The sequence below is a fragment of the Pseudochaenichthys georgianus genome, chromosome 22, assembly GCF_902827115.2.
Source record: "Pseudochaenichthys georgianus chromosome 22, fPseGeo1.2, whole genome shotgun sequence".
Taxonomy (NCBI): Eukaryota; Metazoa; Chordata; class Actinopteri; order Perciformes; family Channichthyidae; genus Pseudochaenichthys; species Pseudochaenichthys georgianus.
Genome location: NC_047524.1, coordinates 16,063,135 through 16,087,951, shown reverse-complemented (window position 1 = coordinate 16,087,951; position 24,817 = coordinate 16,063,135). Strand labels below are relative to the sequence as shown.

Sequence of the window (24,817 nt, the reverse complement as noted above, 5' to 3'; positions counted from 1 at the left end):
AGATAGGCCCAGTTGCTAAAGCTGTCTTTTCAGCCCCTGCTCCCGCTCGGTCTATCTGAGATACACAGCAAGCGGAGGTGTCGCTTTTCCGCTGGCATTTCGGACAGTATCTACTTATAGACGGGAGGAAAAGAGAAAAGAAAAACAGAAGGGGTATTATCAGGGAGGGATGAGAGCAGCAAAGGCATTTTGTCTTTTTATTCCCCTCCTAAGCCCTGGGCTTTGCTCCCAATCCGATTGGTCGATACGGCCAGGGATGTAAATGAAATGCAAAGAGGAATAAGGCTGGCTTCCCATCTCCAGTGTGTGCCCCCCTAAGTCCTCCTCCCCTCTTTCTCTGTCTCACTGTTTATGGTGTTGTGTTCCTGTTTCCCCATTCACAGACTTGCTGCTCTCCCTGTTTCCGTCTCACCCTCCTTACTCTGCTTCCCCCCCCGCTCCTCTCTCGCTGCATCCCTCCCCTCTCCCTGGCTGGGCTCACAGCTCTTATCTCCTCAGACGCCCCACATTCCAGCGTTGCCGTGGCTCCCTGCCTGCATCCCTGGTCACGGCGATTCCACGGGTTCCCACAATCCTCGGCAGCTTGCTGATTTAGGGTGGGCAACTGACTCTCAGAGACAGGGGAGAGGGGAGGAACAGAGGGGTTAGAGAAAAACAGGGTGAGAGGGGATGAGAGGGTGGAAGACAAGAGAGGGATGAGAGAGGAGAGGATGGGAAGAAAGTAAAGTAAAAATAACAGTATGAATGTAGTAAAAAAAATTGAGGATATATGGGATATATTAACATTTGCGGCTTAAAAGTTCTAACATGGGAAAAATGCTCCAAAATGTATAAAAATCGGAATCTTTATTAAAATACTTGAATATTTAGAAAGCAGAGGGACAATTTTCCATTTGTATGGGTCACCAAACCATCTGTGCTACAGCAGGTCGAATCTCATCATCCGACCAGCTGACAGCGGCTAACCAGGCCTGTTCAGACATTCTGAGAAAACCACACACTGTCCTTCGCTTTCTAGTGGTGTCTCAAAGAGCAGGCTCATCCAGCAGTGTTTATTAATCTTATAGAAAAGGTTTGACTGCTGTGAAACAATGTTCATTAACCATGGCAACAGCATTTAGGGAAACAGTGTGTAGCTGAGGTTCTGGTCCTCTTGCTGTTGAACGCTACGATGTCTCTCAAGCAACCCTCACAGCACTAATGTTCTGGTACACTGTGAGGCTGATGGTCATGCGTGTTTTTGTGTGTCCCTGGAGTTTGCATGACTTTGTGCTTGTAGGATGATCAAACTACTTTCCTTTTGAATGTGCCGATCTGTTTATTGACTACGTTTATATGCGGTTCCGGCAGGGAAAAGGCTTGGGTGGAGATTTAAGCATGTTCACACACACGACGACATGCAAACAAGCATGCACACAGAAACGCACCTCTAAAAGGGTCCCTGGCATCGTGACATTTTACATTTCATTTAAATCCATGAGGGATTACATCCCTCCCGTTAGGAAGGAAGAGAGGGAAAAAGCACTCATCGAATCCATTAGTTTTGAACATTTAAAGGACCATCTAAGATAGACTGATGGGCGGATAGAGGGTTTGGTGGGTGGGCAGTGCCAGTCATGCGAAGTGAGGACTGTGTGGCACAGCACAAGTCTGTCCTAGATTAAACAGCCACTCTAATCCCCCATTTCTGGCCCCAAATTGGTTTTCCCTCAATCTCAGCCTTACCATCCTAATGTGAGAAAAAGACAAGTAGAGCTGAGGCAATATAATCAGCACGTTAAAAAGCTGTGAGAGCAGAAGAGGAGAGAAAACAAGAACGAGATGCAACGATAAAGTAATCGAATGGGTGATTTTAAGGGGAGCACGCACAGTTTGATTGGGGTCAGTTAAGGCTTCTTGAAAGCAGGCTCTGTCCCGGGTCAAATGCAAACGTTCTTCAAATGAAGCATTGCCGAGTTGTAGTTCTCCGTCCATTGTGCTGCTTGATAACTACGTCCCATAGTCCTGCGTAAGCAACTTCTGACTCGCAACTCCAATAGGGCCCAGTCTTTTTAGCCAACATTTTATCCTTCCACAGCACCATCTTCAACCACGAGAAGAGGCACAATGGCTAAGACTCCGTCCCCAGTACCTTGCACTTCGGCTGGGCTCGCGGCACACTCTCATTGTTCCAGCTCCGTGTAGGTCTCTGGATCTCGTTATGGAGTTTGCCTGCGGCTCTGGCGAAGCTCGTCTCTTTCTTTAAGTAAACTAGTAATGGCCGAGCGTATGGCTGTGGTCTGGGGATCTGTGGGTTCCTTCTCTAAGTAGAGACTAAAGTGCTGGGCGCCTAAGGTCAGCAGGCTGTCTGGACTGTATCCCTGGTGACCCGAGCGGAGCAGTCTCTCACAGGCCAGTGCCAAGTTCTTGTTCCCAGTTTGGAGGGTAGTCTGAGTGGGCCTCCACAATCTCCTTATACAGCTGCACAGCAAAACACACATACATATACACACAGAGACACACACACAGAAGCAGATGTTAAAAAGATTTTTCTTGTGCGGCACTTATTATGGTAAATGAGAGTATTGTTGCATGTTTGTTGAGGTCAGACTCACAGTATAAGACAGCTCATAGAGGCGAGCGGTCCCCTCTCCCTGCATCCCTTCTGCCAGGTCAAACAGAAAGAAAGCCGTCTTCATCCTGAAACAAAGCACGCAGGCTCAGGGCTAAGTGCTGGATGGATGAGCCATGCAGATCCACACTCACAGACACACCACTCCAATGGAGTGATTTATGTAGATGCTGCCACCAAATAGAATGTACATGTAGATGCTCTACCACACAAGACTGGTTTATGGAGATGTTCTAGAGAGCTAGTATGCATCGTGACGCAGCTTTTTTCTCAGAACACTAAAGTATACAACCTCTCCAAGGAGAAAAACCAACGTATTTAAAAAGAAACGGCACTGTACCTGGCTTGCCACATCTCTTCATTAGCGACATGCTCCCAGGACGCAGGATGGAAACTGTTTACAGATAAAACAAATTCAAAAAATCTTTATGTAAACAGCTTGAGGCATTGGCTGTGCACAGTTCCACTAACTTTAAATGATTATTTATGTGAATATATTGTTCCACTCGACTGTGCAGGTTTTGATACACTAAACATCAATGTTTGCTGCATAAACATTAAATGACTGCACAACAATACCAGCTAGCACATTAGACATGGAGTAAAACCACATCTCCCTTTCTTCACTTTGTTGACTGTAAACACTTGACCTCTTCTTCAAAAGAATATTTTAGCAGGGTTTCCAAACTAATATTTGGCTTGCGGGCATCGGTGGACACGCTTGTCGGGAGGGTGCGGGAAATAATGTCACAGTATTCAGTCGTGGATATCTGAGTGAATGAAGGACTGCTGGCTACAGCAACAGAATATGGAGCTTTGACTAATTCCACTTTTGACACAGTTATTGACAAAGTGCAATAAGAAACTCATTATTTTTCATCTTCAGCCTCATTTCAGATTGCTGAAGGCCTAATGTCTTTCTCTGGTTGAATACACAAAAGGCTGGATCACAGCATGGAGAACAGAGGACAACCTCACTGAGGGAAGCTCTGTGGAGTCTAAGGAAGAGTGAGTGAGAAGACCACAGAGAGACGGGAGACGACGAGATGTTGGAAATTAAATAACGTGGTGAGGACTCACTCGTTGTTTAGAACAATACGCAATTTAAGTATAACATCCTGCAACATCCTTTGGGAACTCACTGTGGAGCTAAACCAGGTTCAAACCCCGGGACTTTATTTTAAATTCTAGTCCCAAAGGATAACAAAATATGCCCAGCTGAACTTTAGAACAATATGTATACAATTATGCACACAAAATAATATTTCCATTTGGTGCTGCAATAAAGGAAAAAAAAGCAATACATTTTGTGTTATTAGAATTCAAAGATCTGACAAGTTGATTTAATCTATATTATTTCCAAACAGTGTGGAATAGGTCAAATAAAGCTACTTAAGAGGAGGGAAAAGGGTATGTTTAGGGGCTAAACACATACCTGTGGGCAGACCTTAATGAGTCTGTGTATGAGTGTATGTACCTGTTGTGTGGTTCACTCCAGTTGTAGATGTTGCGCGTGCTGTTGGCCCACCTTTCAGGGTGAAAGTGCCTCTGAACCGGCACCAGGTAGTCACACACACCCAGGGGCCAACGAGAGAAGCTATGCTCCCAGCTGTGGTCTCCATCAGGCAGCCCAATGCAGGCAACCACATGCCTACTGCAGAAAAACAAACAGGAAGAGACCTCAGAAACATACTCAACTATCATCCATACAAACACCCCCTTTAACCAGGTAACTAATGAAGATGAGACACAGAAACATCATGTAGACTTTTGTTCACTATCTAGCTCCCCTCCAGTCCCGCAACAAAATCGTCAGGCCCGCAGGGTTAATCCCACAGGTCAGTGTTGCCCCACTGAGAGACGCATGTTGGCCTGGCAAACACTGCCCCCTGGTGGGCTTGGTATTAACAGGTCTCCAGCCGGTTCCTGGTTCTCAATTCCTCTTGGAGTGATGGGAGCAGGGAGCAGTGATGAGACGACTTCTGTAGTTCATCAAACTCCTTTTATGGCCTCAACAGCTGTACGGGCTTATCTCCTCTCTGCACTCACCGCTGTGTGGACCATCCCACTGATCTCTGCCTCATTTGATCACACACTTGTTCATTTGGACCATTGTTGCCATCCCAATTCACTCTCTCTTAATTGTACACTCCGCTATTTATCTGTTCAGACCACGCTTTCATTCTCTCCAGGCGCTCTCACTGCGTCTCGGTGACTCACTGTATGTTGTAGGACAGAAACTCTTCCAGACTGAAGGTGTCTTTCCCCACAGGGTGGAGCGGGTCCCACCAGCGACCAGGAAAGTTCACCCCAGGGTGGTGCTGCGCCAGCTTGGCCACATACCAAGTGTACGTCATCATCTGAAAAGAAGATAGAGAACCACCAACTCAGTTCAAGCCTTTGAATCCATGTGATGTGATCAATTGACTTAATGAAAGGCTTTATTTGTGGTTCTGGGGTTTTGCTTTTTTCCCAGAAGAGACTAAATCTCAAATAACTTTTTTTTACATAATGTCCATATTCAATCGATCCATCCAGAATATTATGATTTTAAAGAGATATAAATTGTATCCAACAAATATCATTGTCAAAAATATCTTCCTTCCTTGCTTTAGTTTTTAGAATAAAGACATCGTCCTTTTCTCAATTGAATCCTTCTTAATTGACAACCAAAATAAACTAAAGCAATTTTGCCATTAATTAAAGATTAAAATAAATGCTGGAACTTTCCTTTTCAAAACAATACACGCAATGAAACTATGTTTTATTGCTATTTTAACACATACATGTGTAATTCTTCTTGAACTTAACTGTCTGTAAAGGGAACTTTTGATGAGAACAGCTCAGCAAAGACAAAACAGCGGAGAAATCAAAGCTCTGACCTCCTGGTCGACCAGACGTGCGTCGGGCCGCACGCCTTGGCAGTAGTGTAAGTAGCGCAGGGAGTTTCCGGGCAGATCTCCTCTGGTCAGGATGATTGCGTTGTTTGGGACGGAGGCCAGAAGCTCCCTGCCGAACCTCTCCACCACGCTGTTTCTGCTCTGATCGCACTCCCTGAGGATTATCAGCACATACACAATCACACTGTAAAGTATAATCAAAACACAAGTTGTGTTTACTGGAACTTAAAAAGAGGCTTGAGTACATCTTTACTCCAGCTTAGAATTGTGAGGGATCTGTACAAGTGTGCGTACGTGAGTGTTTGTAGGTTAGCTTTCAAGGTGCTCTGAGGGGAAGTTGTCAGTGCCCCCGCCCCTTCCCCTCTGCAGAGCGCTCCGGCTGCCTATCTAATCGTGGGGAGACAGGTGTGATGGGTCTGACAGCACAGGCCATGCTCCCCTCTTGATCAAAGCCGCTCAGTGATGGCTGTCTGGCACTCCCAGCACTACGCTGCTGTAATCTGCCTCCTCGGACAGCTAACATCTCAGACTGAGCTCTGTGAGTGGAATCTATGTGCTAACCGTGCCTCTCTTTAGCCCCTACCATGGGGTGAGCAGGGAAGAACCTGACATGTGGAGTTCAGACCTGCGGTATGAAGCGCAGAGGAGAAACAAATCAGGTTGACTCAGGGGAAACTTATGCATGGGGATTTTAGAAGGAACTCGAATGAGAAGGGAGTTTTTATTCCACGTTAACTTTATAGCAGAAGTATTTATTTTAGGAAACATTTGGCTCTCGTGAAGTTACTACAATAGGGATGCTGTAATGTGAACCCTATTATACTTATAAATGTACAAAGTTCCAGAATCCAAATGCTTCAGAGCAACCAAACTCCAAAACAAGAGCAGTTTGAAAAACTAATAGAGGTTGAAATCAAAAACAGCCTATAGAAGTTCATAACAATGCAGCTACAATGTGTGACCATTTTGAGTGCAATGTAGAAGTAGATTTTTATAATTGTCTTTGTAAGTGTATGTTCTGCTTTTAATTGAACTTGTGTTTCTAATCTCTATACTCTAACAATGTTCTGATGTTAATGGACTACAAATGAATGTTTTTTTCACACCCAAACAGGAATGTGTTACACTAACAATACTCACTTGTGATTGGTGTGCACCATATGTGCCAGCAGAGCCATGGTGAAGACCCAGCCTGTGGTCTTCCACAACCCCCCCCGGCCCAGCCTCCTCTCCAGCTCGGTGTGTGTTCGGCTCAAGCCGAGGCCTGCCAGCACACACACTGCAGCGTCGCTCTGAAGCCAGAAACGCTCAACCTGCAAGCAGAGAGCGAACATAAGAAAGCGGTTTCCTGTAGTCTTCTTTAGTTTTCAGTCTAGTCCAGGGTTTACCACTGGATCGGGATCAGCATCAATATATTCTGCTATTACGGTGCTCCTATTTCAAGATCTAGTACTGCCTGCTGTTTACACATTTCTCACAAATGAGTTGGAATTGCAACTCAAATGCATTAGTGTGCTTTTCAACCACTGTATGTAAATGAGAAAACTGTGGAATTAGAGAGAGGATGTCAAACTGAGTTAAAGTCTCATAGCTCACCACTCCAAGCAGGAGGGGTCTGCTGATGTCCAGGTTTGCTCTCCAGGCAAAAAACAGTGAGTAGACAACCATCATGGCAGTGAACAGCCAGGACACAGAGCGACACGTCCTGGGAGAGGGAAGGCCAGTTATTCAGTTTAGAAATATTGTTCATATTCATTTCATTAATATTGGGCAATATTCTCATGGACTGGCATTTACAAATATCTAGTCGAATGTAAAAATATATAATTGAGTAAGTCCATGAAAACATTCATGTAGGCATGGAGATCACAAGCCCAGGAGTAAATGTATACACCAGCCAGCGTAGAGGTGCATGATTGATTCTCTAATGCAGACCGAGTCATAATGAGCTGCTGCCAACCGCTGAATCACAAACTCATTAGAGTACAGCTGTAAAATGCACTAAAAAGAAAAGACATTGTGGCATTAACAAACCATCCTCTGAGCCTGGACGGACACGTTTAAGCTCTACTCTTCTTGCCCAAATGTAACTGATGGCCACAAATAAAGATTGCTAATATTCTGTTTTTGTAAAAAGATAAAGTGAATTCAGTTATTTTCTATTAAGACAAAGTTCTCGTACAGTTGGCTCCATGTAACAACATTGGGTAAATTAGCAGTTGCATGGCTTCCATTTGGCATCCTATGAAATGACCTTGCTTTTTTTCATCAGTGTGTGTTTACAGCCAAGTTTATCAAAGGGCACCCCAGGAGAGGGGGAAGCGTGGGGGGGGCGATGCACTACAGCGCCTCAGGGCTTCACTCGGCTTTATCAGCTCCACCCCACAGACCCCAGAAAAGGCATTGCTGTAACGATGACTGGATCACATACAGAGATATACAAGCAGCGATTTACTTTCACACAAAAACATGTTTAGAAAATCCGAAATACACATCAAGCTCCCTTGATTTGAATGTGGAGCGTCGCGACAGCTTGACAGTGAGGTGCCTCAGTGTTTTTTTGTGTTCTCTTTTTCTAAGATCAGCATTTTGTCAGTGGTTTTTGTTCCCCGTCTTTTACTCCAGGGGATTAGATGTTTGGTTAAAGCAGCTGTTGAGATGTGTGTGACAGAGTTTGGTGTTCTTTGCTCATCCTACCTGTCCCATGAGGAGAGGAGAAGGCCTATTCCGGCTAGCGCCAGAACAGGAAGTGAAAGGTCTTTCAGGCAGTGGTCCAACTGAGCCCTGCACACACACAAACACACAGATCATATATATGATGGACACCAAATACGAGCTCAATGACTCCCCCCTACTACTGAACTCAAGGACACCAATTATTAAACGCTCTCCATCCTCTATCAAAACAAACTCCTTGGACTGTGCGCTCCTCCTTTCAATCGGATTGACAGATACGAATGACTGTGTCACCCCCCCCCCCCCCGCTGCCCCATCCTCTCCTCACAGTGCCTGTCAGTCACAGAGCGCTTGCTCAGAGCAGAGAGATAGTTTCCTGCCTCTTCCTTAATACCCATCTCTATTTGACAGCTTATTGAGTCTCTATATCTCCCAATGTACACTATGTGTAAACGTGCTCATGAGCGTGTGTGTGTGTGTGTGTGTGTGTGTGTGTGTGTGTGTGTGTGTGTGTGTGTGTGTGTGTGTGTGTGTGTGAGCTTCTCCAGCGGGTTTACGTCTCCAGTGCGACATGCCTGTCATGTTTGCCTCTCTTCCCCATCTTGAAGGTGTGCTTGTCCATCAAGCAGCAGGGGTGATGGGAAGGGGTGGGTGCCTGGCAGAGGGGGGGCTGGTAGTGGGGGGTCTTAAGACTCACATGCACCCCCCACCCCGTCAGCGGGAGAAAGATACCAGGAGTGGGATGACTGCGATGGTGGTGTTGGCGGGGAGCAGGGGGGGAATCGGGTGGAGGAGGTGGTGGTTGGGGGGTGGGGGGTTTGCTGGAGTGGAAAAATACAATTTCTCCAGCTCTATTGCAGTGTCTGTCATCACAGCTTGTCACGCTTAAACACCAGAGCTGAGTGATCATTTCAAACTGCTGGAGAAACAGAACACAGCGATTTGGCCCTCTAAGCAGGTTCAGTTCTGCTTTGATGGGAGAGAGGGGAATGGGAAGAACAAAAGCTGCTGGGGAGAGGAGAGAGGAAGAGGGAGAGATGGGCAGAAGTAATGACTCCCAGAACAGATTGCAGGGTCTTTGATTGAACCTGTGTGAAAACACCAGGACCAGCGCAAAACATGGTTAGGTCCTCCAATGGTAGAACCAGGTGAGTCCTCCCTGAGCCCCATATCAAATCACCATCGTTTTCTCCATTGTTTCTTTCCTACTTCAGAAGAATTCATTGAGTAAGTAGATACAGAACACGAAGGTTGTGTTGACACTGCATGAACATCCAGCACACTTCATCAGTAATGTTCCTTCCAACTTTCTGAATTCCTCACACCATGAGCCTTGCAGCGAAGACTGTCTGAAAATGTGAGTTGTCAACCCATGTTTAAAGTGAAGTTTCCTCAGTAAACAAAGTCAGTTCAATTGAAATTAACATATGTTCAGTAATTAAAATGTTTAAGCATTTCATAAAAAAAACAGACTTACTTAAGCATTGAGGTCAGGCTCACAGAACTCTCTGTCTTTGCCTGCGAACACAAAAAGAATACAATGAAAATAATTAGTATACAAGGTCAAAACGTCCCTGCAGCAGAAACGTAAATCGACTGGTGGCGCATGTATAAAAACAACATCTAGAGAAGTGTGTTTTGTTAAATGAGACAAGAATCACATACCAGACTGAAGGTGCCATATTCAGCCCTCAGCAGGTGGGTCAGCAGGCCTGACAGGGTGGTCTGATCCCCCCAGCTCCAGCGGGCGGTGTTGATGTAGGAGGAGACGGGCAGGTAGATGTACGGCAGGAGGCCTGTCAGGAAACACACTCCCAGAGACACAAGGCCACGTAAAGAAAGCTCCTGTTGAAGTAGTTTGAAGAGAGATGTATTACATTTTTTCACAGTCACTTCAATTTAACTTTTCATTAAGACACATGACTTGATATTGAATTTACAGTAAGGCAAGTGGGATGTCAACAACACTGTACAGTATGTTTACAATCATCCTTTTCTTGCCTGTCTTGATGTGTCTTTAACACACAATTAGAACAAGGTAAATAATAAATAAATACAGATATGTATTTCTTTTATTCTGAAATGGTGCAAATGTCACACAACTTTATTTCCCCCATGGATAAATAAAGTGTTTTAATATTCTGATTTTCTAATTCTGAATTTGTTCTACTTTTATAAACCAGAGGCCAGAACTTACCCCAAGAGAGTGAAGGCGATGAATGACCCAGGGAATGATGAGCAGTACATACAGCACCAGGGTGTGCTGGTTACAGAGCCCCAGGCCACAGCATAGCGCTCCCCAGTGTGCAATCTGACGAGGTCAAATATTTGAGTAAAACCACTGTAAGTTCAACTTAAAAGTTTAATTTAAGAAAGCTTTTAAGGAGTAACCAGAGGAAATTGAAAAATCAAGAGACCAACAAGAGGTACCTTTGCTCTCTGGGTGGCATTTTCTGCACACTGGAGGCTGGCGGTCAAGAAGAAGAGCACACCAACAAAGAAGTTGTTGAGGGTGAAGACCTCTGCCACCATGGACCACTGCCAGCTCAGCCGGGACACAGCGAAGAGCCCCCCAGCGAGCACTGCTCCGGGGCCGGGGCCCGCTAACCTGGCAGGCAGGGAGGACAGGACTTTATAATCAGACGCAACTTTAATTAGACACGTCATATTCAGGTATACAAATGCAAGCTTTACTTATTGTTCTTCGTCACTTTTAAAAAGTACAGAACTTCAAGTGTTTTATTTGAGCTAAGTTACACTGCACTGACACAATGAAGGTGATACAGTCGGCAGCTTCACACAAAATGTACATTTACAGTGAAAAGCCACCACTGTGCCCAGACTAATTTAGGGACCCATTATAATCTTCCCTATACCAAAGTTTGGTTCTCGGACAAGACCTTGAAAAACACCCAGTGAATTGGGCCATTCACATATCATGAGAAGTCCCCTCCCCTCCCCCCCTCCCCCCCTCCCCCCCGCAGCCGGTTGATCTGGAGCAGACTGGCACAGAAACCACCGAGGTAGAGATAGCACTTTATCCTCAGCTTCTTAAATATAATGTGCGCACAAAAGTTTTCCCTTCCTCCTCTCCTGTACTGTCTCCATCTCCTTTGCGGTAATTGAAGCAAACTTGGGATAATCTGTCATACGCTAAGACCCACCACTTATTAAAATGAGAGACAGAGGGGGGAGAGGGAGCGGCGACAAATGACGGGGAGAAGGAAAAGAAAAGAAAAATAGTGCAGAGGAGTGTGTGTTAAAGGGGTGAGACAGTGTGCGGGATAAAGGATGAAATATAGAAAAGGGAAGAAAAAAAGTTCAAGAAGAGAGAGGGGTAAAAGAGAAAGGAGAAAAAAGAAAGCGGCCCAGTCCCCGGCATGCTGGCTCTGAAACATGAGCAGGCTCGACAATTAGGGAAGTCAGGCAGTATGGCCCTTTCCGCCATTGTGTGGAGTGGCTTAGAGTCCTCATCAGCCTATCAGCTAACTGACAGGCAGAGAGCTGCTCTATTCAGCACCGCAGATACAAGCTGCAGGCCAAACGGCTGCCAGGTCCCTTATGACCCCACAATCCCTTGCCGGTGACAGCTTCAAGCTCCATAGCAAATTAGGCGCTCTCACATTACAATCGCAGAAGACAGATTCCATTAACGGTATCTGAAATTGAGTAGAGAGCAGGCCCGTTATCAGACCTGACTCATAAGCACCGCCATTAATCACAAGGCATGATACCATTTATACATTTTCAGCTCTCTGCCTGCCGCTGTGATAGTCAGCCACAAAAGGCCTGATGAGACTTAGGCTAGGGGAACAATAGAGCTTTCTGAGGAAAGCGCGGTAAATCAGGAAAAAAAGGAGAGCGAGAGTAGAAAAAAAAAGACTCATGCTTGCTGACTACTTCCCCTTTTTCCATGGGTTTTCTCTCTCCTTCTCTCCACTATTTTCCCTCTGTGTTCAGTGTAAGGCGAGCCCGGTGAATGAGGATGTATATGTGTGTGCACTTAAAGGAGGGGGGGGGACTGTGTTGATGGGGCGTCTAGGAGTGGGTCTTAATAAGAGATAGCAGCGTCTTTCTCGCTGCACCGCTCCAGGAATTAGTTGTAACTTGAAGGAAGGATGAAAAGGGGTGGGGTGGACGGGGGCAGATGGGGACTTTTGTTGAGGTGGAGAGACCCCCCGCACCCATACTTTTACCACCCTGCATGACAATTAACCCATAGCTCGTACACCTAGCAGGGGGGCAGATTTTGGGGCAGCACTGGGCGCAGAACAGTGGTGGGGGTCCACGGACGAGGTGATTACACCAAGTCTGTCCCAGCCTTTGAAGCCGCCTCGGATAGTCAGGCAGCCCTCGTCACATATTCACACACACACACACACACACACATTCCTGTTCTTCAACTTCTTTATTCTCCCCAAATGCCTGACAAATCTCTGTGTTAGAGCTTGTCAGTCCATAAGAGCCCAGTGATGTGTGTACAGTGCGGGCTGTAAATGACCTGTCTGTCTGCGCGGGACCACCTGGGTCCCAGTCAGCCTCCCAGCCTCTCCACAGCTCATTCTGCGGGCTGGCTGCTCCCAGGGCGAGCAGATAAAGCAGGACACATTCTGACACCAGTGTGGCCGTGTTCCCCGTTATCACCACTCAATGCGGTGCAGGATGCCGCTGTGCTGAAATGTTGTGGCTCAGTGACAATGGCCTGGTTGAGACGTGTCAGGAGAATCACACAGCTGACAGCGAGACTATTCTACCCTGAACTGATCCCCCCTGCCAAAACGTCTGTGTCATCACTTGGGTAATTAACTGAATGACAAACAGCATGTGCCTGGAATGAAGCACAAGCTAAATGCAAGTGGGTAGAAAAGGAAATCAACAATAATTCAACTTTATCGGGATAGAAATGGAGATTTTGAGTCATCAGCGCTGTGTATATACCATTACTTTGTGAATTTTAACCGAACGTACATGCTTTGAATCACTTGCTTTTGTGGAAAAAAACTGAGAAAAATCACGTCTTATCTAGGAAAATATACATAAGGAATGTAGATAAAATACTTGTTGGTTGAATTTATAAATATGTTATACAAATCTGTTCTAAACTCAGGTTCAGACAGTAGGATCAAAAGGTAAATAAATAGCAAATGGATGAAAATGACAACAGGCTCTGGTAAGCAATGCCCCCTTCAAGGACACAACAAAAGCTCGGTAAAATCACTTTGAAGTGTCAGAATGGGACCTGCTTCATTTACCCCCTCAGTTCTACAGTATGGGTCGGAGACATGCCAGCACCAGCGCTAAATACCAGCACACAAAAACCCTTTACCAGCACTCTGCGCTGAATGAGGCTTCACAATGGAGCTGGCCGAGGGAGCCACTGTCACACACCACCCGAGGGAACGGACAATACCACAGCTGTGCCATCGCGGATCAGAGCGGCACTGTTCTCTAACCGTGTGGTGGGTTGGGGAAGCGGCGCTGGAAAAGAATCACACATTCCTGAAGAGGGTAGAGACCCGAGAGAGGAGGTGGTCTGCTCGGGCTGAGATGGAGGCTTCCAGCTGGCCCTCGCAGACACCCAAGGGCTCTCCTCTGGCCAGGACGCCAGGCAGGGTACTTAGCAGCTGTTATAGGACAGTGTCTCATGCACTGCTTTGAAATGTAGAAGCCAAGCGAGAATTTATATACAAATGTAGGAATTTAAATGATGTGTACGGTGTATGTGTCAGGAAAACAAATACTGGAAGTATCTCATTAGAGTATGGTCATGTTTTATCTAAAAATACATGTTCACCGAACACCAACTTGCACTCCTAGTTCCTTTCAGACAGAGCACCATTCAGTCTGTAAAAGCAGATATATAATGTCTTTTGTTTGAAAAGAATGACCTTGATGACTTTCTCATCATTATAGCTTAGAGTTTTCTAGAAAGCCTGTGTATCTAAATCCGGGGATGGACGGTCTACAGACATCTACATTTATAAAGGTCGGGAAAAGTTGAATGAAAGAGGATTTTGAGTTTTGGCCTTTTTTGTGTGCAATTCTTCTCTTGTTAGTGCCCTTATTTAATGGAGGTGTAACACAAATGCATCAGTGGCCTATTCAATTAATATCAAGCAAAATATTATTAAAGACTAAAAACCTATGTTTATGGTTTAATTCTGCGTTAAGAGCATCGCAGGGGCAGTGGTGGCGAAGTCGATAGGGGACTTGGCTTGGCAACTGGAAGGTCACCAGTTCAAGTCCCGGCAAGACCAAGTGCTACAGAGGTGTCCCTGAGCAAGGCACCGTTCCCCACACTGCTCCCCAGGCGCCGTTCAAAATGGCAGCCCACTGCTCCTAACACTAGGATGGGCCAAATGCAGAGAAACAATTTCCCCACGGGGATTAATAAAAAGTCCATCTCATCGCAGTGTGAGATCAAATCTACTTTTTTATATATCAATTTGTAAATTCTTGCTTATATCAGCACAGGCTTTTTTAATATATAATTGATATCATTACATGACATGTTTAACTTGCTAGGATGTTGTATCTGAACACCCAATAACCAATGAATGACTTTAATACTTTCTTTAAGTCTCCTTTTTGAGAATGATTTATCCAAAATAACCAATAATCATCGCCAAATTGTCACATCATTAATACTAAGTTAAAAATACTACATATTATGTAATTCTTTCAGTATTGTCCTTTTTATAATCAACTTTCAAAACAGTATATTGGAATCAGGGATGTCACAGCTTAATTTTCCATCACCAAACCAGGCACTTCCGTGTCTCCTCTGCCTTATCCGGTGTGCGAAAAGGAAGCAGTCTGCTCGAACAGAGAGGAGGGTAAATGAGGGTCCCGGCGCTGCCGCTCACACACACACCCCCCCTCCGGGAGAGAGCTCCAGTGCTCCAAGTGCGTGTAAGATTAATCACCACAATTCTGCTCAAACAATGCAGCCACTGACATGACAATTTCTTCCAGAATGCCATCTTAATCTCCACCCAGCACAAAAATTACAGGAAGAGGGAAAAAACAATTTACAAAAACCCTGTGTTTATGCAATTCACTGAATGCCATTTTTATAGCTGCTTTTTCCCACAAAGTCATTAGGCACACACCAGTGATATATAAATGTAGCTGCATAGATTCCATTAGCTAATTCTGGGTGAATTGTAATTGCCGAGTCTGATCTGTCTCCGTGCATGGTGCCTTATTAAGACTGCCTGTGGTGGCTGAGGAATGTAATATTGACGTCCGAGGCAGACACAATCTCGGGCCCACGGGCGAAAGGAATATTAAACTGGTACTGTATTCTGCTGTCTATCTACCCTCCCTCCTCCTCCTTCTCTCCATCCCCATCCCATAGCCAGTAATGAGGAAATAACATCTTCATTAGACATCTGTTTAACTGTATTAAGGATGAGTCCTGGGGGAACCATTGGTCATGCTGAGGATGGGGGGGGGGGGGGGGGGGTAAGGGAGGTCTAACGGACTACAATATGACAGATGAGATACTGCAGGAATGGAACAAAAAGTCCAGAGATTGGAGCCTTCTAAAAAGACAAACTTAAAATGGTCTTCTGCACTTTCAGGAGAAAATAGTAATGGCTGTATTCTTGATTGACACTTGGGAAGATTTTATCTGGGCATAGCAGACGTGAGAGGGAGGGGCAGCTGTCCCACCTGCAGGGAGAGGTGACAACAGTATCCAACAACACAACTCAATTTCAGCTGTTTTCTAGTAATCAATATTAACCTCAAAACAAGATGGCTACAAAACAACCATCTCCTCACATATCTCTCCTGACATGAACCCAAGAAGAAACATGCCATTTCAGCCCAGTGGAAAAACAACCCACCTGAGCAAGGAGGAAAGGCGCCATAAGGTCCATATGGTGGAGGTCCTTATAAGGAGCTGGGGACGCAGGGGATGGCACCACGCCCACCCTCAGGTCCACTGAGGTGTCAGCTGTGCCACATGGGCCAGCTCTTGGCGGGGAAGCCTCTCGCAGGTGTGCATCTTGTTTTGATGGCCGCCAGGGAAAGGGGAAGCCGGGCTAGTTTGGTGCGCTTCTGCCGTGCTGTTATGTGATTATGTGATCAAACAGAAAGTGATGATGACTGAGCGTTGGAGGTTGTTTTTATGCTCTGATGACTGTTAACGCGCTAACGTGTCTGCTCCTGGTCTCTCGGGATAAGCCCCGAAAATGGAGAGAGATTCTTCCCAGGTAGCAGAGATTCAGAGCAGCTTTAGCAGATAAACTGTAAAACGAGAGGGCACAGAATACCGAGCTGTCTGGATTATCCTGCTATGAAGGGTGCATTCCTCCAGAGACTCATGGCCTTCAGCATACCGCAAAACGTTTCTTTCTGCGAACCTCCGAGTGCAATCGATAGTAATTATCATTACGTCCACCATCCTCAAAGGCTTGTCAGGCCGTGGTGTGAAAACATAACAAGACAAGCAATTTGGCCATCAAACCATATGATCAAGCCAAGAGAACTGTAATTGACAAATCAAAGGGAGGCTAAGTGCTACATTTTAACTTATGCAAGAGAGAGAAGTGGCTTCCAAGCCCATCATCTTACATTCCCCCACATTAAACACGGCAATCTGGTCGACTAATTTAAATTGATACATCAAAGGCCTGCCATGTTGGGTATACTCCAGATGAATTTCAAGGTCTTACAATTTACTATTTGAGAGAAACTGCCTTCAAGTACCGTATTAACTTCCAATACATTTTGCCATATGAAAATAATCACACAAAGCAATGATGAGCGGAAGTCTACTTCTCAGCCAATAAAAGCCTAAAAATAAGAAGTAGTGAAAAGTTTAGGAGGGCCTAAAAGGGACAAAAATTAGACAAATCTGAGAACTTTATTATGTTGGCGAAAAGACTGGCATCATGGTCACTGCAAGGACAGAGCAGGTGCGAACGAACTGGTGTTAACTGGTCAGTTTTGGCATTTCATCAGAGGGAAAGGACTGGTCATAGAGTCACCGCATGGCTGTGGTTTGACATCTTTGCCAGATGTCTTGGTATGGTCAAAGCAGGGCCTTTACAGAAACCCCTCACCAGGCAGAGTCTGCCAGCTGATCCAAAGCCACAAGCTCATCCCAAACTAGGCCCTAAACAGATAATGACTAAAACCTTTTATGCTTATTTTTCAAATTGAAAGCGTAGATTATACGTTCATACTCAAGGGCTTATATGGTGTGACTGTGTGCTCTGGCTGAAGTCCTCACTACCCATCATCCCATGTTGTGGAATGGGTGGGGTTGGGGGTCGTCATAATGACTTTTAACTTGACCATAATCCAAAATTGGATCTAAATCCTCAGAGATTACAAAAAGGGCTTCAGTTAACATACACACTGCTCGCCAAATAACACCCAGACTGCATGGATATGTTCTGGCTTTAAAACGGCTGTTAATGTCTGGCCAACAGTCCAATTGACTGGTAACTCATCACATGTATTAAGACAGCGGGGCAGTATGTCCAAAAAACAAACAAAGATGCAAGGTGTTCCTCCCCTTTCTTGTTCTCATCTCTTTGTTTGTTTTCTGTCCTGTCCTGGGGAGAGTCTTTGAAGCTGGCAAGTTTTGGATTTGGGTAAATCACCTCTGAAAAGGAGTAAAGCGAGGCAGGGTGTAAGGCTGATGCAGTCTGGGCTGAGGGCCAGTCCCCTAGAGAGCACTTCCTCCCACCCCCTGCCTTTCTGCAGCAGGGCTGATCCTGTACCATGGACCTACGCTGGACGACCTGCCACCTAGCACACACTGCCCAAACACACAGGAAGTAGGCCCAGTGCTGAGCACCTGGGAACACACACCTCCATTTTCACCTGAATTTCCCCCACCAACACTACGTACTCACAGGCTGCAAAGGCGTACAGCAGGACGAAATTACATCATATTTACCAATTCCTATTCTGGAAGAGTAAATTAGGAGTATAGGACATGCTTGGAAATGACCCAGTATGCATAAAAAGTGACATAAAGGAAAAATGTTGACACTAAGCTGCCACCAACGATGCAATGTGGGAAATGACTTAGATCAGCAAAGGGATGATGTAAGGTAGTACAGCCAAACACAGGAGATAAACACACACACAAAGAGGGAAGGGGTAAAGTACTTCTTACATGATAGGGTCAGCAGCAGACGAAACTGCAGGGTGGTAGATGCAATGCAGGGAGCGTAAACTGTGATCAAGACTGAGCGAGGGGAGAGGGAGGAGCGGAGTGAGTGATCCTGTTCCTCTCGGACCCAGGAGGCAAGAAGGGGGAGATAAGAAATCGTGCCATGTCAGGATTGGGAGCATGCTGGGCAGTGGGGGGGCAGGAGAACAGGGTTGTCAGTGTGGGGGCTGGAGGGCGTGGTAATTGTGATATACATACACACACGCACGCTCACAACGGGTGGCTGATGGGTAAACAGGCAGGGCAGGGTGGTGGGAGGGGGGAGTGCGGCGGGCTCTGCTCCTGAATACTGAACAGAGGATCAGAGATGACACTGCCAGTCTGTCAGGACCCAAAAATACTGCTCAGTTCCAGACAGCATCGAGATGCAAAACGTCAGTAAGGGACTGTTAGATGGTCGCTTGAACTCCAAACATGTGTTTGTGTCATTGTTTCTTCCCTTGGGTGTTTGACTTTTGCAATACAGATTGATGCATATGCAGCGTTTGTCACCAGATAGCTGCTGTCACATTCTTTGACTTAACAGGAAAGATTGTCGGAAATCCAAGTTTTAGACAATCACACAAGTACGATTTAGAGAAATCCCATCTTCTACTACTTTTAGTGCCAGCTAAAATAGCCTATCTGGATATTATTTTGAAGCCCATTCCTTGAAATAAAAGCACAGTAATCGCAGAATACAGGGACAATAAAAAAATGACTTCTATATTTCATAAGCCTACCTGCAGACAGTAATGCAGAGGGCCCCGCAGGCTGTGGCCCCCAGCAGGCCGCTCATCAGGTTCACACTGTGGGCGGGAGAGAGGGAGGGCAGGAGACACATGGCCAGGCGAGCTAGGAGGGTAAAGACAGGGTATCCTGGAGGGTGGGCCACCTAAGAACCAAATGACAAAGTATGAAATCAAAACCTCGAGACCATTAAGAGACAAAGTCACAGATTAAAGAGAACAACAAGGTAATGCTTCATTTAAGATGGGCTGGTGAGGATGGCAGGCTAGAATGCTTAAGAGGTGCAGATTTTAACAGTCAGAAGGCGGAAAACAGAGTCAAAGTCAACTTTATTGTCTATTTCTCTGTGTGTGTGATACAAACAGAGATCGAAACGCAGTATGTATATATTCAAACATACACACCTGAACACCCACTTGTATATACACATAAATATTCATACATATATTCAGACACATATATATATATACAGGCATAACATTACATACAGTCTACACCCACATATTTCAGACAGGACACGGGTGTATGTCTATTCTAATAGACTACAACAAACATACAAATGATGAAATAAGCAAGGAAACTAAAGTCATAGTCAGAATATACAAGGTCATCAGGAAGAGTGTAGCAGTAAAGATTTGTTATTTGTATGATCCCCCTCTGACTGACTGGGAAGTCGAGTTGCCCTTCTGCCCTCTGCCAGCAGTCGAGTGCTGTAGAGAAACTGTGATGGAAAAGCAAGACACTTCCTGCTTGACCGAAAACTGACTCTGCAGTGACACCAGAGCCATCCTCTCCCTCTCTCCCTCTCTTCCTGCCTCTCTTCATCCCTTTTCTCACTTCTTTTCCGATGGCCTCTACCCAAGGACAGTGCCGCTCCCTAGAGCCGGTGGTAGACCACGTGGTGCTCGCCAGCCCCAGCCCCCAAACCACCTCCGAGCCGAAGTCATTCTCGCCTGGGGGATCTTGGCAATCACAGCAATTAGCCGCTTAGTCTCCTCCACCCAGATAAGGGCTCAGTCATTAAACGCAGACTCATTCCCTGGAACTGATAACACGAGCCAGGCAGGCATGGAGAAGGGGGCAGCTCTTCAAAGGAGCACAGAGCCGAAAGGTGAGAGTACAACTATACCTCGTCGGTCACCTCAGATACTGCAGAGACTCCACATCAATCCACAACTATTTCCCTCTGATTTGGGTAGAATTCTTTCCACCCAAATCAGAGGGAGGGGTTGGGAGTAAAGCATGTAGGTAAGGAGAAGTCAAAAAGAAAAAGAGAAGAAGTAATGTAGAGAATAAAAGAACGACAAAAAGATGAGCAGACATCCTGGTGTTGGTGTTGAATGGGTGTCAATTAAGGTAAGGGCATGTGGAGGAAGGACGATTGGTCCAACAGGAGTGGACAGACATACAGCAATAGGACAGCTGAGGGACAAACGCTACAGGGAGCATGGGGAAGCAGAACTCTGATGCTCTGGGGATCAGAAGGGGGGGCCGCAGCCTGGGGGACGGCCTGCGAGGCCCTGGGGAGGCCTGAAAGGCAGGCAGGCCACACGGACTGCAGCACTAACAGCAGGATTACTGGCATAGTGACACCGACACAGCCTCCCTAAAAGGATCACAGCGGCGTAATAAACTTTATTAAATAATAAAACTTATTATAACTGTTAACCCGATTTAGTTCATTCTTTGCGGCTTACACACACATACAAAAAAGAGGGGTGGATATAATAAGCCTTATACCGTACATAAGGCAAAGCCTACAAAAGCCATCGCCTTACCATTGACTTTAATTGGATTTGAAAAACGGGTTGCAAATTATAGCATTCTCTACTTGCAACTTAGTAAAATAAGTGCATAGAAAAGAAGGGGGAAAACCTGTGGACTGAATGTAAATTAATCTGCTTTCTGCCCATGCTTAATTAAACTTCCTTAATGCGTATAAGAGTTAATGAGTGGATTGATTAAACAATACAGCTAATACTTACCCCCAGCTCACAAGCACTGGTGATCAGCTCTCCTGTGGAAGAGAATAAGGGAGGAAATTAATGTAAACCCAATCATTATTATTAAGAGACTAGTCTGCTCCCAAAGTTTTCCCAAATCAAATACTTGCACTGGGGTTTTGCATTAATTTGCCAGGATCAAAACCTACAAATCTTCCCAGTGTGACATTTCCTAAGCGGCACGCTCATTCTCTTCATCTCTCGCTTCTCCCCTGATGCCTCCCTCCCCGTCTCCGGCACATACACCCGGATATAAACACACACACACACAAACCATTAGACTCCCTCTCCAATGCTCTGTCACACAAAGAAGACACACATATGCTGATCTGAGAATAATGCTTCCAGTCCCTTCCTCCCCATGCATCAGGGTCCTTTCCCTTTCCTCTTTCTTCCGCCGCTCTACGTGCCTCTCTCCCGCTCCCACACTCCCAACGCCTCAATGTCTCCTTCAGTCCGTTGGGCACAAACAGAAAGGCAACGTTGGTGACAGTCACAGAATGAGGTAAGCTGTAAAAATAAGAAAACCCCTAAAAGCTATTTTAGGAAGCTTGAATGTATCCTGGCACAAACACATTTGTGCCAGGATACACCCAGAGCATTTCAAATTATACTGATTTCTCACCCTATGTTTGCATCTCCCACTCAAGAAAATTGAAATTTGGTTCAGATGAAATGACATTGATAAATGTGTCGGTTCAAGACAGCTCCATCTACTGGTACTAGATGGGTAGTCATTGCCTGATTCCAGTACAGCCATAAAACGGAGACCTTGTTTCCTTCATCAGCACTGTGAGGTGCTAGTTAGTCTATAGCTTTACTAGCAAACAAGCTACATTAGTTTTTTTAAATAGTATTAAATTAAACATCAAAAACAGCAAAAGAGTAGAGGTGGGTATTTTAAATATACATTTATATACAGGACTTGTAACCATTATAGAACAGAACGGCTGAGTTTCAGATGGCATTGGCTGCAGCAGGGATTTTACAACCTCGCCGATAAAGTGAATTACTACGCCTACATTTCTGCCACATGAGGAGTCCCATCTCTTATCACGCTAATGGACCATGAAGTCAGAACTCCTCCACCTGCACAGCTTAAACGTTTCCTCAGCTCCATTTCACCTGGCATGAGCCACCTGCTACCTGCCATCATTTTACATCACACTTTCCCGTCCCAATTGCACTTATTTCCCCTCAGTAGTGGCACACTTTTACGCCATTACACACAGGAAACACTCAAACTAATACTGAGCCAAAAACATCCATCTCAGTGGCACAGGGATGCAGTTCTGTAGCCCCAATACTAAAAAGGGAAAATATTGACTCGACGGGGTAGCAGCATGGGTGCCAAGAGTCTTTGTGATAGTGGAGCATGGGCACCCACACCAGTCTTCCCATAATCCCCGTCATTTCCACACTCCACATTCCTAGACAACAGCGTACCCGCGGGGCTGTGCTCAAGCCTCTCCAGGGCACATCACACCTAAAGAGATTAGGACACAGAGACGGAGACCTGCAGAATTCGAAAGGGTGTTCAGCTGGCACTATCAGAGTGGGCATCCTGCACGGTCCCTAAACACTGTGGAGAAGGGGCTGGCCATTTTTTCAAAGGCCCCGTTCGCCAGACAGCAGCAACACCAGCAGGACTACTCAGCGCTCCAATTGCCTGCTCTCTCCTCGTATCTGGGCGAGCTTTTCACATGCTTTCATTCTGCTAAATGTGCATTCCCCTCCACAGCAGCTTGAATGCCAGAGCAGCGCAAAACTAACAAGCAGAGCCTTCATGCCCTCAAGTCCACATTTACAAGTTTGTAACCTTGCTATCACTTCAAAACACTGTTTGCAATTTTGCAAGGCAGTCCATAAACTACATTACATGAATGTTGGAAAACATGTTGGCCAACAACATAGAAATGTAGTGAGTGAAATACAATTTGGTACCACTGTTAAGGTTGGTTACAAAGAATGAAAATTAAATCGATGCATACCCGCATAATATTAATTTTAACCAACCAACCTGTCAACAATACTTGTGATTAATGGCAGTAAAGTTAGAATCATAAATAAAGCACTTGTATTTTCCCCCTGTGGCGTCTAAAGAAAATTGGGCCAAAGTCAGTTAAAAAAACAAGTATTATTATATAAGAGGTTGAACTTTTGACAAAGTAAATCATTTTAGAATAACTTGATGAATAACAAATGCTTGCTCAATTAGGTGTGGGTTAGAAGATAAGTGTTATATCATGATCATTTCTTATTATAAACTCATGTAACTCCACAGCTCAAAATACATTATCTTTATCCTGACATCAGAAGTATAATTACAATTTTTAGGTTTTAAAGAAACCTTCTTATCATATATTTTTCCGTAAAAAAAGGAACATGGTATATTTCAGAACCCTTTCAGAGTCATGTATACAATAATAAATTAACCAAGTTGCATACAGCAATTTTCTGTCTGGCCAATAAAGACAAAGACTGGAACAACAATACAACAATAGAACAATTATCCAAAACCATCCCCCATAATACGGAAACATGTGCAAAAGTTGATACAACGTATGTAATTGAAGTCTCACGGAATAGCATATTTTAGAGTTGTTCATCTATCAGGCTTTATCTCAAATGCACTAACTGTACTTCCAATTCTGCATTCAACATTTAATCCAAAATATATTGCTAACTGTTAAAGCGGTGCTGATGTGTGAACAATGGTATGCTGTTGCAGGTGAATTTAAAACAATAAATTAATATATAATAATATTAATAATTTAGTTTTTGGAAGAAGGGGTGGGATTAAATAAGTGTAAACTTCTTCCCACCCCTTTTCGGATGTGTAATTAAGTAGAGTAATATTTTTGTATATCAATTCGACACTGCTGATTTTTATATTGTATAATTATTCTCATGTTAAATGTTTGTATTATTGTTTTACACATTCGAAATAAATCAATACGATGTAATAATAAATGCATTTTAGGCTATGTCTTACACGTCTTACGTCAAGTTGTATGCGTATTTCATAATCATTATATTAATGTTTATGTATGATGTTTTAAACTAGTTTTGTTATGTCACGCATACCTGCAGCACCACGGACAGCACCCGATCAGCTGCAACAGCTACACCATCAATGGCGCCTCACTATTGGCTGCCGGGCAACACAACAAAGCCACATGACCAGAAAGGAGCATTAGCTAGCAGGCTAGCACTAACCTGAGTCTCCACCGGGGACAGTCCTCTGCACACAGGGCACATAGAGAGCTGTGACACAGGCGACCGTAGCTCCTGTCAGTATCCAGCTCGTCCTCTGCTCCGTTGACATTTTCTCTGGATGAATACAGATAGTTTTCAAACAACTGCTAATGTTGAGCTAGCTAACGGTAGCATAGCCTACATATATTTCGGCACTTGGGACTGCAAATAGAACTGTAAGCTACCAGCCACCTTAAACCGACGTTATTATAGAGATGAAGTTAAGTTAATATTACACCAAATAAAGTCCCAACTCGACAGTTTTATTGGAGAAGCTGGACACTGGGCTAAATTGAATTGTTTTTCTTCCCGGGAAGAAGCAACCCACTTCCCGTGAACAGGGGGCAATCTCGCGATACTACCCGACGCGCCATTATTTAAAGATACAGCATTCATTAAAGTTGTTGTGATTTTTCATGAACTGGATGCTTTATGTTCGTTG

The 24,817-nt window shown here is 44.9% G+C and overlaps 1 protein-coding gene across 1 annotated transcript; it reads right to left on the bottom strand.

The window, feature by feature from the left end:
• Positions 1-844: 844 nt before the first annotated feature.
• On the bottom strand, positions 845-24,710 carry tmem260 (transmembrane protein 260). Its single transcript, XM_034110990.1, is given in 17 exon segments — positions 845-2,411; positions 2,413-2,460; positions 2,595-2,679; positions 2,952-3,005; positions 4,089-4,265; positions 4,832-4,971; positions 5,494-5,665; positions 6,652-6,824; positions 7,108-7,216; positions 8,209-8,295; positions 9,665-9,705; positions 9,853-10,032; positions 10,385-10,498; positions 10,618-10,795; positions 19,108-19,259; positions 21,100-21,131; positions 24,337-24,710. Coding segments are annotated over 17 exon segments (2,064 nt in total). The 5' UTR covers positions 24,446-24,710; the 3' UTR covers positions 845-2,198.
• Positions 24,711-24,817: the final 107 nt, after the last annotated feature.